The following is an 18813-nucleotide window of genomic DNA, read 5'->3' as shown; positions in this document are numbered from 1 at the left end:
ATGTAGCTATGGGGAAACCTATAACAAGAATGGTGCAGTCTTGGTGGGATTTGCTTATTATACAGACATGAGGTTCCCTTACAATAAAATAGTATAAGGCAGGGATCCCCAACTTTTTGTTTTACATGTGAGCCACAATCAGAAGTACAAGGTATTGGTGAGCTACACAAGCTTTAAAAAAGTTCTTTGGGCGTGCCAAATAAGGGCTGTGATTGGCCATTTGGTAGCCCAATGTGAACTTCTAGCCTGCAGGTTCTGCTTGGGGTAACACTGTGTCTCTGGGCTTCCAAAACTTGTCTCCAAGCCAGAAATGTAAATATGGCACCTACTTTGGGCCCACTGGGAGCAACATCCAAGGGGTTGGTGAGCAACATGTTGCCCCCAAGTCACTGCTTGGGGATCACTGAAACCGTATGACCTAGCAATCAACCAAGGGGTATGGTACGATGGCAGAGACCTAAATGGAACTCCTTACAGCAGGATCAACTGTCTAGGTTTGCTCATAGCCTATGCAGAGAGGTGCCCTAAGTCTATGCCAGCACAGGTATCCCATAGTACTAAGTACGACTGAGCAGGAACTATCTCCTAAATTTGGTTATAAAATGGAGATATACCCTGGTGCTAAGGGGGAAAAGTGCAAAAAAAACCAAGCTTAAGCTGTCAACTTTTTGAGGCCCTACACTTGCATCCAGGGGACAGATTGTAAATGACCCCCACAATGTATTCTATATACTAAGCACAATTAAGCAGGGATTGTGCCCTAAGGTTCTTATGTCCTGTACAAAAAGATAAAATCAAACGAGAGCAGCACAGTTTATTCCTAAATACCATCGGCAGGGATAACTGGACCTTTAGTAGGCTATTTGTGTGCATAAGGTTGTGCAGCTGGGTGCCTGTAGGTCAGATGTGGCCCTTTAATGGACATGTAAACCCCCACAAAAGATGTAATCAGTGAACAGCCTCTTTGAAATCTTTAAATACCTGCCACTCCGGTTGTTCAAAGGTTAATAGTAAGGCTGCAGCATCTCCTTAATCACTTAGGATTCCTTCTTCTCCTCTAACCCACTCAGCCCCCTCCCTCGGGAATTTTCTGTGGCTGTTGGCTACTGGGCATGCTCAGTTCTTCTCGACCCAGGTTACCAAACACAACCTCCAGTCTAGCAGCCAGTGAAGAGATGGCACTGTTGGTTTCAATAGAAACTCTGCTGGTGGAAATGTTTTTACTCCTAACCATCTCTGTTGAGCACAGCTTTAACATTATAGTGCTCAATCCAAGCAGGACTTTTTATCAAAGTAGGTTCTGCCTGTGTAAGCCTGCACTCTTCATTGCATGAACTTTACAGTGCACGTGTGCTTTTGTGCAGATGTAGATGTCACTGAAGATGTGTGGGAGGGAAAATGGCTGCTGCTAATGGAGGGGATACATGCAATACAAATGGTCCGGTTTGGGCGAGGGAGATGTGCCCAACTTATATACATAGTTGGAAAATGTAAGGTTTACATGTCCTTTAATGAGACAACTGGACAACTGCTCTGCTGATTTCTTGACATCATCTTATTATAATCTGCTCCCCAAAAAACAACAGGGACCTTTGGCTCCATAAAGGGAAAACGTTGGACATGACCAGCTTGGGAGGAAGCGCAAAGGAAATATGAAGAATAGATTGAATAAATGTGAGGAAACTGTGATTTTTAGCCTTATTAGAGAGGTGTTGGCATTCCAGCTGTAAAAGTCATTTTCTGTTTTGCTCAGTTGTTTTTACCCAGTTGAAGAATAACAGGATCAATGGGACTGGGGAACAGCTGGTTGTGATGTTAGGCCTGTGAGTCACGGGGGCATCCTGAGGCTTCTTGGCCCCGTCCCACGTTTACATAATGATGTCACTGGATAGCCGGGGCGTCGGAAACAGCAACCCCCACCAATAGCAAAGGATCAAGGTTATCAAAGCGCACGGGACGCGTGTGTGTGTATAGGGCTGTGTGCCAGATGACTAAGCAACAGGCAACAGAGGAGGCATTTATACCTAGATATTCCCTACTAGTGACTCTGGAGCCAGGAGATTGGGTCCTACTATATCATGCATGCTGTCTTACTATATTAATAAAATATAGACCTTACTCATAGCCCAAATGCAGCCTGAAGAACATGAATACAATGTGTAATGGAGTAAAGGTGACCCTTTCAATGAGATCTAACACGTTAGTAAGTAAAGATGGAAAGGGTACTACTCAGTGGTAGGTCAATGGTAATTGTGGTTTACATAGCACCTCTTTCCTTTCCTATGTGGCAGTGGATCCACATTGCTCGTGAATTCCCTATCTCAGAATAGACACATCGCATTGTATCCCTCACATACACCTTAGGGACATATTTATTAACATTGGAGACATATATCACCAGGAATTCGATTTAATCAGCAATTCGATTTGAATGAAAAAGACAGAAAACCAAAGCAAAGATCTGATTGGGTGCTATGGGCAACATCACCGGTGATGTTTGTCTCCAATGTTAATAAATACAGCCCTAAAGGTGGCCATACACGTTAAGATCCGCTTGTTTGGCGAGGTCGAGGTAATTGGCCTAGTCGGTTCAGGGACCACATCAACGAGCCGATGCGGTCCCCGATCCGACTACATTTTTTTACCTGCCCAATCGATATCTGGCCAATTTCAGTTCCTGCCCATACATGGGCCGATAAGCTGTCAAATAAGTCTAAGGGACCCATATCAGCAGCTACAATCGGCCCGTTTATGGACCTTAAGACTACAAGACTCTCCAATCTAACCTGATTACCCTACCCAATGATATAAGTTTGGTGATATATACACCAATATGATGGGTCATTTTGGCTGATTTCAGCTCAACTGATCATCCAGGCATCTACAAAAGGCAACTCCAACACACAACTCTTTAATCACGATCAATCTGAGAGAATGTCTATAAGTCTTAGATACTCCATACCAGGTAACTGAAAGGCGTCCCTCCTCATTGGGTTTTGAGTTCATTATAATGGGTGTTCCAGCACATCTTTTACAGGCAAGGTTTACAGGTAAATCAGGACCTTGTAGAACCATGTATGCCCTAGTAAATATGTAATGGTTCTCTTGTATCTCGTGTCAAAATGAGATTATGCGGTGAGGCCATGTAACTTCTAGTCATAGTGTTAGGTCTTAATCTGAAAGCAAAACATATTACTCTCTTCTTGGTTGCCCCTGCCAAGCTCTTGATCGGGTCTTTTAAATTTGCTTTTCATTTTATTCAAGTCATAAATGAAATCTTATGGGGATACCAGTTGTTTAAGGTTCTGTTTATTAATCCTGATGGTACAAACAATAAACAGTATGTATGAGGGCATGAATGTTTAGATGATGTACCATGGTTGATGAGTTACATAGGCATTTTCTATTTAAGGAGACCACTGAAGAGGAACCCCCCTCAACCATATTATACAGACTCCAAAAGTTGGGCCTACTACTGCATACCTGATGTCAAAAGGCAGAGCTTGGTCTTGTTACTTCCAGTCCCTGGTTCCCTGGTGCTGACCAGGAGCATGACCACTGAAAGTCAGGACCGGAATGGCCTCCAGTGCTCATGCTATTGTTCTTCCAAGGGTCAGAGACTGGACCAATGCAGCCAGAAATGGCAACCACCAACCCTCAGTTATGGGACAGCTTGGCCATCATCATGAGGAGTTGTGGTGTCACTGGAGGATTGGGGTTTCAGAAATAAACTTTACATCATTTCCTCAGGGACAGGGCCTCTGCCATGAAGTATAAGGTGACCACAATGACTCATAAAGTGTCAATATAAAATCCAGACCTCATCATCTACAAAAAGTATTTAGTGTTGGACAGGAACCTGGAGCCTACTGGGACCACTGTACTGGCCAATCGCCCACCATGTATTCAAACTCACATCCACCCTAACCCACCCTCTCTGCATGCTGCAATCTCCTATATAGCAACACACAACCCACCCATCACCGGGGGCAAGGTAGGCACAAGTTTGGGCATAGCTGCTGGTTGAGTGGGGGAAATTTGAGCCGAAGGGGCCCTGGGTTTTTCCCTGTGTAGCTTTTGGCCAGTATCTGATCATCTTTCCTCCCCACCGCATTACATCTTTCCTTAATGGAACTGAGATATTCTTCACTGCTGCATTCCTTCTTCAATCCCTGCTACTAAAACATGTCTCCTGCATGACGTTCCTCTAAAGCTACGTGCAAAACATGCCTAAACTGATCCGACCACTTCTTTAGTTAACAGAGCATAACCAGAGTACCACAAGAACGTAACTGCTGATGCCCACAAGAAGTGCAAGATAGGCACCCATCAACAGGAGAACAGGAGATAAGGGCCGGCCAAAGAAGCCATTGAGACAGAGCAAGTCAAGGCCTTGTTTATGGAACATCTGGAAGCCCCAGAGAGGGCAGCCCCAAGGGATATCTCTAGACATGACTAATATTTCAGTCCCATTCTCTGATATGATCCATTACTGGAAATAAAGAAGTATGAGATACACCACAGGGAGAATCTGCACAATGTAGCTGAACCATTACCTGCCTTACAGGGGGGATCAGACAATGCTGCTTGTTGTTCTGCTGAGAAGGGAGAGGTGATAAAAAGGTTCTCCCCAGGAAATATGGATGGAGCCCTGAAATCAGAGCCGTTAGACTGAAGATAAGCTCCAGCTGGCACTGCGGTAATGGGACGTTCCTATGGGCAGGAGGCTCCAGGCATGTTACTGACAATAAACTCAGCGGTTAATAATATAGTTATTCAGTCTGGGGATAGGAACCTGCTCCCCCACAGTGTGCAGCGAGTTACAGTCCCTCCGCTCAGTCCCTAACAGCATCATTTACTGCCTAATTCTCTGGGTCAGTAAGATTTACTATAGGCCCCAAGGGGGTGCTGCATAATTTGAATGTTTGTAAGTATACACTGTAAAGGCCCACTTACACTATTACACAAATTACCCTGTTATAGATATGCGGTATTGCCTGAAACTACCATAACTTACAGGGGCAATTATTTTTATGTGAGAAATTTTTTGTGTTTTTTTTTTAAGGTTTATGGCACAAGTCAGGGCAGAAAAGTGAAACTGATCATAAATGATGATAAATGCGGTGTATCGAATTAACAAATCAATGCTCATATGGGGTTAGGGTTGCCACCAGGGTTTACCGGCCTTTAGGTTGGGGGCGGGCAGTGACAGGGTCGGACTGGGCCGCCGGGACACCGGGAAAAATCCCGGTGGGCCCCAGCGGCCCAGACCCGACCCTTGATGGCGCGGGGGGGAGGACATCGGGTGGGGGGCCCTGTGAGGGGGGTTAGGGGGGCGCTGGGGGGGTAGCACGGGCTACTGCATGGCCCCTGGGAAATGGGCATATAGGGCTAGGAATGGGCAGATGGGTAAGTATAATGTGCGGGGCAAAGGCTGGCCTCTATATATATAAGGCTTGCCACCTTTATACATTTACCAGCATTTACTGTATATTGTAGATTGTAAGCTCTTTTGGGCAGGGCTCCCTTCCCCTCCTGTATCGGTTACTGATTGCTTTATATGTTACTCTGTATGCCCAATGTATGAAATGCAGTAATTCCTTGTAGAGTGTAAGCTCTTTTGGGCAGGGCTCTCTTCCCCTCCTGTATCGGTTACTGGTTGCTTTATATGTTACTCTGTATGTCCAATGTATGAAATGCAGTAATTCCTTGTAGAGTGTAAGCTCTTTTGGGCAGGGCTCCCTTCCCCTCCTGTATCGGTTACTGATTGCTTTATATGTTACTCTGTATGTCCAATGTATGAAATGCAGTAATTCCCATGTAGAGTGTAAGCTCTTTTGGGCAGGGCTCCCTTCCCCTCCTGTATCGGTTACTGATTGCTTTATATGTTACTCTGTTTGCCCAATGTATGAAATGCAGTAATTCCTTGTAGAGTGTAAGCTCTTTTGGGCAGGGCTCTCTTCCCCTCCTGTATCGGTTACTGATTGCTTTATATGTTACTCTGTATGCCCAATGTATGAAACCCACTTATTGTACAGCGATGCAGAATATGTTGGCGCTTTAGAAATAAATTGGTAATATTAGCACCAGCCCTATCTGGCGCTTTGCAGGCTAGGTCAGTCAAGGCAAGTTTATAAAAGGGGTTAGGTAATAAAAATTGCCCGGGTGCAGTAACCCATAGCAACTCATCAGCTGGTAGACTTGATTGGTCACCTAAGAAGCAAACATCTTATTGGCTGCTATGTTTTTCTACTCCAGCGCAAACTTAGTGGGGAATGTAATAAAAGTTGCCAACATTTATTCCTCTCTGCCAGCAAATTTTATAGTTTGAGTGCAATTTCACCCGATTCGACAAAATAAATGCAATAGTGTCAGATGCAAGTCTCTCTTGCAGGGGGAATTATGGGCAAATATGCTGCATTTTGGGTTAAAAAAAAACATGACTGGTGCTTGAAGTTGCACTTGCTGTTATAATTAACCCTTGTACGGGATTTGGAGCGTGTGGTTGACTTCTCCTTTAGCGTCAATCCAATTTGCTTAATTGCCCTTATTTATTCTTTTGTCAATTTCCAGGAATTCCTGCACTAAATATCAGTTCATTATTCCCCGCCATGTTCCGCATGACAAATAAGCCTCGCAGGGCCCATAGATTAGGCGCCACTCCTACATGCGTGGAACTAAATCCCATTTTAATTAGTTCCCAACAAGAAGCAATTGGTCGGCTCGCGGCTTTAAGTGCTGACATGGGAGTCATTTTCTTAGCTTTTAGCCTGGGTCAGATTGTTTAGTGTGGAACTAGGACCTGGAACCCATTTTGCATGTAAATGCAAGCTTTGCTATTGGTAACAGGACAGCAGATGCATAACATTAATAGAGTGTTATTAGCCCCTACCGCTCGTTATTTGTTTGCTATTCAAATTTCAGCTCATCGGGAATTCAAAGGCATCATATCCTGACAGGTCTCCCTGGGCTGCTGGCTGTTCCAGTTTAGGTACTGCATATCCTGAAGGAACTCTGGTTCTAGGCAGTATTAGTACTAGGTAGTAAGTATATTAAGTAGCATGGAGGCAGCAGGGTAAGGTCAACCTGCAGCCTACAAGGTCCATGATCACCACCTAGGGTACAAGGTGGAACATGACCCAAACAGTAGCTGTTGTAGGTAGTAACAAGTACAAAGTATATTAAGTAGCATGGAGGCAGCAGGGTAAGATGGTGGCACTAGGACAAGACACAACAGTGACCATGTGCATTGGTGTTAGTCAACCTGCAGGCTACAAGGTCCATGACCACCACCTAGGGCACAAGGTCCATGACCCAAAGAGTAGCAGTTGTAGGTAGTAACTATTAAGTATATTAAGTAGCATGGACGCAGCACTGTAAGATGGTGGCACTAGGACAAGACACAACAGTGACCATGTGCTTTGGTGTTGGTCAACCTGCAGCCTACAAGGTCCATGACCACAACCTAGGGCACAAAGTCCATGACCCAAACAGTAGCTGTTGTAGGTAGTAACTAGTAAGTATATTAAGTAGCATGGGTCATCAGGGTGAGATGGTGACACTAGGACAAGACACAACAGTGACCATGTGCATCGGTGTTGGTCAACCTGCAGCCTACAAGGTCCATGACCACAACCTAGGGCACAAAGTCCATGACCCAAACAGTAGCTGTTGTAGGTAGTAACTAGTAAGTATATTAAGTAGCATGGGGGCATCAGGGTGAGATGGTGACACTAGGACAAGACAACAACAGTGACCATGTGCATCAGTGTTGGTCAACCTGCAGGCTACAAGGTCCATGACCACCACCTAGGGCACAAGGTCCATGACCCAAAGAGTAGCAGTTGTAGGTAGTAACTAGTAAGTATATTAAGTAGCATGGAGGCAGCAGATGGTAACATTAGGACATGATACAACAGTGACCATTTGCATCGGTGTTGGTCAACCTGCCCTTCCTAGCAGAATTAATAGGAATAGTTCACCTTCACCAAATTTAAGGTGGCCATAAATGGGCCAATAAAAGCTGACAACACGCCCCGCCTCTAGACCAAGTCCACAGCTTATTGCCCCCTCAATGGACTGGCCAACCAATATCTCACTGAAAATAAGGCAGATTAGAAAGTCTCATTGGGTGAAGACTGCATCAGTGTAGTGTTCATGTAGCCTTCTTCTAACAGGTCCCCCTACACCCTCATTATGATGCCATTGTTGACCTAAGAACCAAACTATTGGATCATTCCTATTTGTCCCGGCCTGTTTGGGCAAAATTGGTTAACGAACAACAGATTTTAAAGTGTCTTTAGTAAAGATCTCTTTAGTTTCATATGTTCTCTGTGAATTAACACAATTAGCAAAGCCAATACTAGTGTTAATTCAGCAGACTGTGTTTGATTGCTTTGAGCAGTCCGACTATATTCTGTTCAACAGGGTGGAAGCTGCTCGGCAGAAATGCTGAGCACTAACACCCATCAGAACCTTCATTGCCTGAGGCAAATTGCATTTTCCCTCTATCATGTTTCCCAGGAATCCAGTAACAGCCCAGTAAGCCCAGCTGTTGACCATCTCAACTGATTAAATGGCAGAAACTTTAAACATAGGCAGTGTATACAGAGCATGGAGGTATCTAACTGTAGAAGACATCCTTTCTAATATACAAGGAGAATAATGAGCTACACATTCTCTAGCAGTATGAGACCCATCCTGGCAGTATAAATGTAGGAAGCCCTTCTGATCTGAGGAGCAATTAGTCCAGGAACAATCCAATTACTATCTTGGGGCCAGGAAGGAATCAGTGAGGCTGACCTGGCTGCTTATCTGCTGGGGTTTCCTTTCCCTTCCTGCTCATCAGTTTGTACAGTTTTGACATGGAACTTGCTGGTGTTATATAAATAAATGATGATGATGATTGAACCTGATGGACTCTTCGGCCTAAATCCTGTCTTCTTTCCAGCCTAATCTATGTCACTGGTACATTTCAATCCTGAGGGATTCCCAGTAGTGTTGTTCAGTGGAGTAGGAGTGCCCAGTGCTGCTTGGCACTATCACCCATCAGAATCCTAACTCCCTGATACAAATTGCACAGGGGGGTGGGGGTTAAATTATTTGGGCAATTCAAATGTAGCAAGTGTGAGAAAATACCCAGTGTAAGATTCTATCCATTCTATCTATAAAGCTGGGCATACATGCACCGATGATATCGTACAAAACCTTGTACGATATCATGGTGGCTCGACAAGGCGATCGATATCGCAAAAGGCTGTGGATATCAGTCGACTCTTCGATCGGCCTGGCTAAAAGATTTTGATCGGGCACCATTCAATGGCGCCTGAGCAAAATCTACGTTCAGGGCTGAATCAGGGCAGGGCAGAAGGAGGTAGAATTTCTATTGTTTCTACCTCCATATCTGCCGATTCAGCCCAGAACATCAGTGGAGGGAACGATCTTTTGAAAGATCAAAATTGCTATGTGTATGGCCACCTTCAGCTCTAGAAAGCTTGGTGCAACTGGTTTAACCAGACGGTGCAACATGGCACATTCCACAATCCAATGGGGCCAGGAACGAGAATTCTAATGTTCTGATCTGATCTCTTGATGTCATTGACCACAATGTGGCTAAAACTGTTGTTTTTTAATATTGAAGTGCGATATGACAGTAAACTTATAAAACCACCTGAATTTGCTATACGTTGGCTCAATCACCCTGAACAATACCTAAGTACCTTTTATATCGGACTCTGCATCATTCTGGGAGGTTTGAAAATGTCATCTCCTGATGCCCCGTGTTGGCCAGAGTTTGGTACATGAGCAGATGATAAAGTGAGGAGGAGCCTAAACTCCCTACACCCCCATTAGGATCCTATTTTTGGCCCAAGAGCCTCATACCCAAAGGCCAAGCCTAAAGGTCCCCATACACGGGCAGATCCGCTCGCTTGGTGATGTCGCCAAGCGAGCGGATCGTCTCCTTATATCCCCACCTATGAGTGGGCGTTATCGGGAGAATCCAGGATAATTCGATCGTTTGGCCCTGGGGTCATAGCAAAATTGGTCCGGGGACCAGATGTCTATCGGGCAGGCCCGTCGGTAGTGCCCATACACAGGCCGATTAGCTGCCGAATCTGCCGGGACCCATATCAGCAGCTAGAATCGGCCCGTGTATGGGGACCCTAATACCGTACAGAATCAGCCCCTCAAGTGATGTTTGTTAATCATTTCAGGTGAGAGTCCTTCAAAGATTTACTTCACCGTTGCATTTGGCCATGGTTGAAAATTTGGGGGGGTCCCGGTGAAACATTTTGAGCTTCGAAAAAACCACAGCAGGACAAAATAAACCCCCTCCGCCCCCTACATGAGCCATTAATCCTGAAGTACATAGAGGTACCAGGGCAAGGGGAGGACTGTTTCCAATCAGGAGTAGAGTATTGCAGAAACATGCAAGTTAGGGAATATTACACAACCCCCTCGCACAGGGGGCAATACATTCTGTAGCCCCAGGCTTTCCCCCTGCAGACACTATATAAGAGGTATTACAGGTATTCAACCTGCAGGGAACACAATGGCATCTCCCCCTCATTCCTCAGCCTAAACCCATGAGAGGACCTCACAGCTGTCGGAAAAGGGGGGTGGGCGACTGCCGTCTGTCACTTCATTTAAACCAAGCCAGGGGCACCTACTAAAACAAACAGGAGATTTGGTTCCTAGTGTGTCAGCTCTTTCCCTCCCCAAACAAAAGAAGAAAGGATTCAGCCATGTGGAGGGGAGTGGAGAAGGAAATGAAGGATGGGGGGGGGGGGGGTTGTCCAAATTAACCTAAATAACAAAATAATTTCCTTTCCATTTACTTACCCCCAACATCTGGTGTAAATAAAAATACTGGGGTCCGCTGTAATACACCGTAAAGGTTTTATAGAACAGCCCAATGTTGAGAGCCAGCCAGGAAAGCTACAAAAATACAGAAAAGAACCCACATTAATCATGAGTCATAATCTGTTCAGACAGTGCAGCTCTATTTAACCCTCAGTGTGCCAGCACCTGGTTCCCCTAACTCATAGCTAAAGCCACACAGCTGTTCAGCTTCCAGAAGTCTTGTCAGCCATTAGGGCTCTCAGGGGATGCTGGGAGTTGCAGTCCAACCATAGCCCAAAGGTCACAGTTCAATCATTTCCCCTCTTTCCTTTATCCTAACTGCAACAGGACACACACCAAGATCTTTACATTAAATTGTAAGCTCTTCAGGCAGGGATAAAGCCTCCTTGGCCAGTTTTAATTCACACATCCAAGCTGCCTGTAATTAATACCCTTGCCTAATTAAATTTTGTAAATCTCCCTGATATGGAAACTGGCACTTATATTGTAGTGTCACCCACTGTGACCTACAGCACTTATATTTGCCTATTTGTGTCTGTTAGTTACCCTCCCATATAGATTGTAAGCTCTACGGGGCAGGGACCTCCTTCCTCTTGTGTCTTTGACTCTTAAAAAGAGCTTACACTCTACAAGGAATTACTGCATTTCATACATTGGGCATACAGAGTAACATATAAAGCAATCAGTAACCGATACAGGAGGGGAAGGGAGCCCTGCCCAAAAGAGCTTACACTCTACAAGGAATTACTGCATTTCATACATTGGGCATACAGAGTAACATATAAAGCAATCAGTAACCGATACAGGAGGGGAAGGGAGCCCTGCCCAAAAGAGCTTACACTCTACAAGGAATTACTGCATTTCATACATTGGGCATACAGAGTAACATATAAAGCAATCAGTAACCGATACAGGAGGGGAAGGGAGCCCTGCCCAAAAGAGCTTACACTCTACAAGGAATTACTGCATTTCATACATTGGGCATACAGAGTAACATATAAAGCAATCAGTAACCGATACAGGAGGGGAAGGGAGCCCTGCCCAAAAGAGCTTACACTCTACAAGGAATTACTGCATTTCATACATTGGGCATACAGAGTAACATATAAAGCAATCAGTAACCGATACAGGAGGGGAAGGGAGCCCTGCCCAAAAGAGCTTACACTCTACAAGGAATTACTGCATTTCATACATTGGGCATACAGAGTAACATATAAAGCAATCAGTAACCGATACAGGAGGGGAAGGGGGCCCTGCCCAAAAGAGCTTACACTCTACAAGGAATTACTGCATTTCATACATTGGGCATACAGAGTAACATATAAAGCAATCAGTAACCGATACAGGAGGGGAAGAGAGCCCTGCCCAAAAGAGCTTACAATCTATAAAAGATATACATACATACATACATACAAATGAATGGCACATACAAGTTCTATCAGTGGGGTCCGGTGTATGTCTAAATGCTTATAATGCTTATATAGAGAGTGCAATTCAAGAATTATTAGTCCCCTTGCCAATGTAGATTGTAAGCTCTTGCGATCAGCACTAATTCCCTGTATCCTTTGGACGGACACTTCACCCATAGCTGCTGTCATCAGGATAATACTAATTTGTCCACTAGGGGCAACTTTTCATGAGACAGCTTCAACCTGACAAAAGAAAGCAGTATGGCAGATCCCACCGCAATGAATAAACAGGGAATATAGATTGTAAGCTCTTTTGGGCAGGGCCCTCTTCCCCTCTTGTATCGGTTACTGATTGCTTTATATGTTACTCTGTATGCCCAATGTATGAAATGCAGTAATTCCTTGTAGAGTGTAAGCTCTTTTGGGCAGGGCTCTCTTCACCTCTTGTATAGGTTATTGATTGCTTTATATGTTACTCTGTATGCCCAATGTATGAAATGCAGTAATTCCTTGTAGAGTGTAAGCTCTTTTGGGCAGGGCTCTCTTCCCCTCCTGTATCGGTTACTGATTGCTTTATATGTTACTCTGTATGCCCAATGTATGAAATGCAGTAATTCCTTGTAGAGTGTAAGCTCTTTTGGGCAGGGCTCCCTTCCCCTCCTGTATCGGTTATTGATTGCTTTATATGTTACTCTGTATGCCCAATGTATGAAATGCAGTAATTCCTTGTAGAGTGTAAGCTCTTTTGGGCAGGGCTCCCTTCCCCTCCTGTATCGGTTACTGATTGCTTATATGTTACTCTGTATGCCCAATGTATGAAATGCAGTAATTCCTTGTAGAGTGTAAGCTCTTTTGGGCAGGGCTCCCTTCCCCTCCTGTATCGGTTACTGATTGCTTTATATGTTACTCTGTATGCCCAATGTATGAAATGCAGTAATTCCTTGTAGAGTGTAAGCTCTTTTGGGCAGGGCTCCCTTCCCCTCCTGTATCGGTTACTGATTGCTTTATATGTTACTCTGTATGCCCAATGTATGAAATGCAGTAATTCCCTGTAGAGTGTAAGCTCTTTTGGGCAGGGCTCCCTTCCCCTCCTGTATCGGTTACTGATTGCTTTATATGTTACTCTGTATGCCCAATGTATGAAACCCACTTATTGTACAGTGCTGCGGAATATGTTGGCGCTTTATAAATAAATGTTAATGTAATGTAATGTAATAATATACCATAAGCTGGAGTAGACAGCTTCAACCTGACAAAAGAAAGCAGTATGGCAGATCCCACCGCAATGAATAAACAGGGAATATAGATTGTAAGCTCTTTTGGGCAGGGCCCTCTTCCCCTCTTGTATCGGTTACTGATTGCTTTATATGTTACTCTGTATGCCCAATGTATGAAATGCAGTAATTCCTTGTAGAGTGTAAGCTCTTTTGGGCAGGGCTCTCTTCACCTCTTGTATAGGTTATTGATTGCTTTATATGTTACTCTGTATGCCCAATGTATGAAATGCAGTAATTCCTTGTATCGGTTACTGATTGCTTTATATGTTACTCTGTATGCCCAATGTATGAAATGCAGTAATTCCTTGTAGAGTGTAAGCTCTTTTGGGCAGGGCTCCCTTCCCCTCCTGTATCGGTTACTGATTGCTTTATATGTTACTCTGTATGCCCAATGTATGAAATGCAGTAATTCCCTGTAGAGTGTAAGCTCTTTTGGGCAGGGCTCCCTTCCCCTCCTGTATCGGTTACTGATTGCTTTATATGTTACTCTGTATGCCCAATGTATGAAACCCACTTATTGTACAGTGCTGCGGAATATGTTGGCGCTTTATAAATAAATGTTAATGTAATGTAATGTAATAATATACCATAAGCTGGAGTAGATGTGTGTTGGGTGGCAGTATCCCAGTTAAAAGGAAAGGGGGGTTAATAAATGGAATGAAGGTGAGTTTAAAGGGGAAGTAGTCTTACCAGGAAGAGGTGCTTCAGGGCTTCATTAGACAGCCAGCTGGCGCAGGGCAAAGCCATTGTACAGTAACTCTATCCGGCAGCAGAGAATTCCACAAATGGCTGAGAGCAGTGTCCTTAGCTTCCTGCCTTCTCCTCTCTGCTCTCCATGGCTATATATATATATATTCCCAGCAGTGCTTAATGACCTGGGACAGGCTGCCCAGGGGAGGAATGTCAGCAGAGCCCCCCTTGGTGACTCCACACAAAGCAAGTTGGGGAAGTTTGTGCAGAGCTAACGCTTCAATTCCAGCCCTGGAAGGGGCAGCACAGGCTGCAGCCAAGGCAGGGAGTCAAGGGGCATTTTAGTGAGATCTCCTGCACAGCCCTAGCCTTAGTCTATGATTTGGGGGGTGGAGGGGGTTATAAAAAAAAACACAAGCTCATCATCATTATCCCATCACTGGATTCCTGCCTAAACTTTCTAGTGAGACATTGTTTTACATAGAGGAGGGATTAGGACAGGGGGGGCTGAAAGCTACAGGAGCCCAGACAGTACATTTCTAGCAGATACAGTATCCCTGCCCCAGCCAGACAAAGGAATATTTCATGGAAGAAACAAAATCAGAGGACAAGGCTGGTGTCTGCTTAACAAGCCCATGGGATATTGGGAAAGTCCCTTTACCTCCCTGTGCCTCGGGTTCAAAGTTATAGCTTGAGTTCTCTGCAGGGGAAAGACTCTGTGTGACTGAATGCAGCCCCCCATTAAATTAGCTGTACTGGGATTTCCATGTTACTATATATACATTTAACTATATAGTACTGATATACTTTATTTGTCTTAACTTTATTGTTATTATTTATATAGTGCCAACATATACTTTAGAGATTTTACATCATTGCCTTCCCCAGAAGAGCTTGCAATCTACCAGACTAACTGGGGTACCCAGTAGGAATCCACACAGACATACAGAGAATTTACAAAAGTTTTGCAGATAGTGCCCTGGGTGGAATCGAACCTAGGACCCCATGCTATATTTTACCATGGGGTCTTAGGTTCAATTCCAGCCAGGGCACTATTTCCAGCCGGGCACTACCTGCAGAAGTGTTTATGTGTCCCCTTCACACAACAGCATCCCTTCCTGGAACATTTGCATTAGTGTGTAGAGGAAGGAGTTGCCATGGTGCTTGCCTCACTCAAAATATTTCGTACACTAATTGTTTTAGACCCCAATATAGTCTTCTATGACACAGGGATATAGGGATGCCTGCATCAAGGATAATACCATTTCCAATACATATCACTATAGGCTACGAGCCTGCCCCAACCCAAGCACAGATTACTTACCATCTAATATACAAGATAGTATTTAGCGTCTACTGAGATACTTAATTCTTACCTGTGTCCTTGAAAATACTCTCAGGAAAACCCTTAATTATACACTATACAGGGAATGTTACAGGGGAGAGATAGATGACAGCGTGTAGGATGAGACACAGTAGGAAGGAGGTCCCTGCCCCGTAGAGCTTACAATCTAAGTATGGAGGTATGTGGTCTAATCACTGGGTGGGGTACATGGCAGCCATGCAGCACCATACATAAGGGCACATCTCCAGGAAAAACAAATAGTCTTATGACAGATTATATTGTCTATGTTTCTCCTTACAATCACCCTCTATAACTTTTCCCTCCATATCACGCACCCTCTCCTTAGTTATAACATTACAGTTCCCACCAATTTTTTTCCACCACCCGTCCCCAATGCCCATTTCCCCCCCATTTAATCCAACATCTCCTGCTTGGCCCATTTATATAGCACCACTTCCACACTTGCCTTTATTCCCAACACCCTTCCCACTCTCTTTAATGCCACTATACCATCCACACAAACCTCTCTTCCTGGCCCCACAGTCGCCTCAACCTTTCCCCAAACTCAGGCACATTCTCCTCTGTCTCTTCCCCTACAGCTCCCTCTCCTCAGCCAAGTCACCACCATTACCCATCAGCCTAGTTACCCAACTCCTACCCCTAACAGGACTGGGTTTGCCACCTCACCCCTTTAATACCAGCCATATATTAAATCCATATCCTGCATGGCTAATTAGCAATTAATTTAGATGCATGCTGCAGACTGAACTAAATTTTGTGCAGCCATGCAGCATGCATCTAAATGAATAGCCAACTAGCTATGCAGGATGTGGATTCAATATGTGGCCGGTATTAAAGGGGTAAGGTGGAGACCCTATACAGAAACACCACACCCCAATACTTCCCCACCCACTCATGCATTTTGCCGACAACAGTATTTTATTTTTGTTTGTTATATTCCCATAGGGGGAGTTATTGAGTTGATTCCCCTCCCCCATCTAGAAAAGTACACACAAAAGTAGAGATGAGTTACCCTTTAATATGAGGACAATATGTTACCCTCCTGCCTTGCCCTGGTAAAAAATCTCTAATCACTTTATATAAATATGAAACGATGTAGCCAAGGGGCAGCCGTCGATAGGACTGCAAGCCCACCCTGGCACCCTGGCAATTCAGGATACAGAGTAGGGGGCTTATTCACCATTGGGAGGCAATAGTACAAAAGGGCAAGTTCCCATGTTTCTGCACTTTGCATCTTGTCTGGCTTGTTGTGCCCTAATTAGCAGCTCTGTGCCACCTACAAAGTTGCCTTTCATGTTCCTTGTTCCCAAGGGGTAATTATTTCTCTGTACATTCCCTGTACATCAAAGTGCCACATTTACAGCCCAATACTCACTTAGCTGTGAGTAGGAACTGGGAACAGTCGGGATATAAGGACCAGGGCGCTCATTATCTTTATATATTAATCCGCCAACATTAATTAACAGATAAACATCATTTTACACATTTACTCTTATAGACTCTTATGTGTAACTAATAGGGGGTCCCTTTTTTAAAGGGGAAATTCAGACTAACATTAACAAAGGAAGTTGTGTTGCTTTACATTTAATAACAAAAATAGCATTTATATGTTCTGGGATTATTTCATTTTGTTATTTGCAGCTGCCAGGTTTGGATTTCACATCGGAATGGAATAGAAGAGGACAAAGGCCACATAGAGACAAGCGTTCGCTTGTGCGTTCCCTTGCGTGCATTATACCCCGGCAAATCATCCCCTTTAGTGATGGGCGAAATGTTACGGCAGGCATGGATTCACAGCGAATTTCCGCGTTTCGCCATTGGCGGATTGTTTCGCGAAACGGATGAAAAAATTCAAAAAATTGTCGCCGGCGCCAAAAAAGAATAGTCGCGGGCGTCAAAAGAATAGCCGTGCGACGAAATAATAGCCGTGCGACAAAATAATATCCGCGGACGATGAAATAATAGCCGCGCGACAAAATAATAGCCGCGGGCGACGAAACAATAGCCGTGCGACAAAATTATTTCCGCGGACGACGAAATAATGGGCGTGCGACAAAATAATAGCCGCGGGCGACGAAACAATAGCCGCGCAACGAAATAATAGCTGTGCGACAAAATTATTTCCGCGGACGACGAAATAATGGCCGCGCGACAAAATAATAGCCGCGGGCGACGAAACAATAGCCGCGCAACAAAATAATAGCCGCGGGCGACTAAACAATAGCCGCACAACAAAATAATAGCCATGGCGACAATTTTTTTTTTGTTGCACAACATTTTCGCCGTTTTGCGAATTTTTGCCGTTTCGCGGATCTTTTGAAAGATTTGCGAATTTTTCGGCGAAGCGAAACAGATTCGCTCATCACTAATCCCCTTGGGTAGATTATATAGGGTTGCCAATTCATTCCTTTAATACCAGCCACATACACACACACCAGCCTTTATAGCTTATTAGCAATGAATTTATTTGCCTGCTGCATACTGAACTGATTTTTGTGCAGCCATGCAGCGTGCCAACTAGCGATGCAGGATGTGAGTTCAATATGTTGGGCGGTATTAAAGGGGTAAACACAATATGTGTTTCTTCAGTTGCTCGCAGAGGAAGGGTTAAAATCCCTGCCATCTTTTGCCAGTCTGGCATTATGTTCGGGTGTCCTAGCAATTTTTTTTGTGAAAATGCAGCAAAAGAAAAAACTCCTCATTGACTTTAATGCAGGGGCGGGCCAAGCTGACCGAGCGCCCAAGGCAACCCGGTCGGCCACCTCCCCCCTGCACCGCCCCCCCACACGCGTGTGTGTTGGTGTTCGACACCCCCCCCCCAACGGCGCATGCACACTGAATGCAAGGGGGATGCCTGGCGCCCCCCAATCGTTACGCCCTAGGCAGCTGCCTCTTCTGCCTACCCCTAGTTCCGGCCCTGCTTTAATGTATATGGAGCATGAAAAAAGTTGCACTCGTAAAAAAAAAAGTCGCACGTAAGAAAAAATTGTTATGCGGTAGGAGAAAAAAACCCTTTGACTTCACAAATTTTTCTGGTAGTTTCACAATTTTTTTACGAAGCAAAACGGGACAGATTCACGTATGACTAATGCATGCTGCATGGCTGCACAAAAATCAGTTCAGTCTGCAGCCAAATGAATTGCTAATGAGCCCCGCAGGGTGTGGGACTGGCATGTACAGGCTGAGCGCATTTTGGACATCTAACTAT

General features: G+C 44.6%; 1 protein-coding gene across 3 annotated transcripts in view; it reads right to left on the bottom strand.

Annotated features, from left to right (window-relative positions):
* The window catches only part of nox4 (NADPH oxidase 4), a 117674-nt gene extending 102948 nt beyond the window's left edge, over window positions 1–14726 (bottom strand). The window contains exons 1-2 of one of the 3 annotated variants that reach the window (XM_004912170.4): window positions 14240–14726; window positions 10843–10938 (exon numbers count right to left, since the gene is read on the bottom strand). In XM_004912170.4, coding sequence (XP_004912227.2) covers window positions 10843–10938; window positions 14240–14296 — 153 coding nt within the window. In that variant the 5' untranslated portion in view covers window positions 14297–14726. Of the gene's footprint in view, window positions 1–10842; window positions 10939–14239 lie in introns of those variants that run through there. The other 2 variants (XM_012958029.3, XM_012958031.2) reach the window with 2 other exon arrangements.
* Window positions 14727–18813: the final 4087 nt, after the last annotated feature.

The sequence above is a fragment of the Xenopus tropicalis genome, chromosome 2 (assembly GCF_000004195.4).
Source record: "Xenopus tropicalis strain Nigerian chromosome 2, UCB_Xtro_10.0, whole genome shotgun sequence".
Classification (NCBI taxonomy): domain Eukaryota; kingdom Metazoa; phylum Chordata; class Amphibia; order Anura; family Pipidae; genus Xenopus; species Xenopus tropicalis.
The sequence above is the reverse complement of the archived record's forward strand: the minus strand, read 5'-3'. Positions and strand labels throughout refer to the sequence as shown.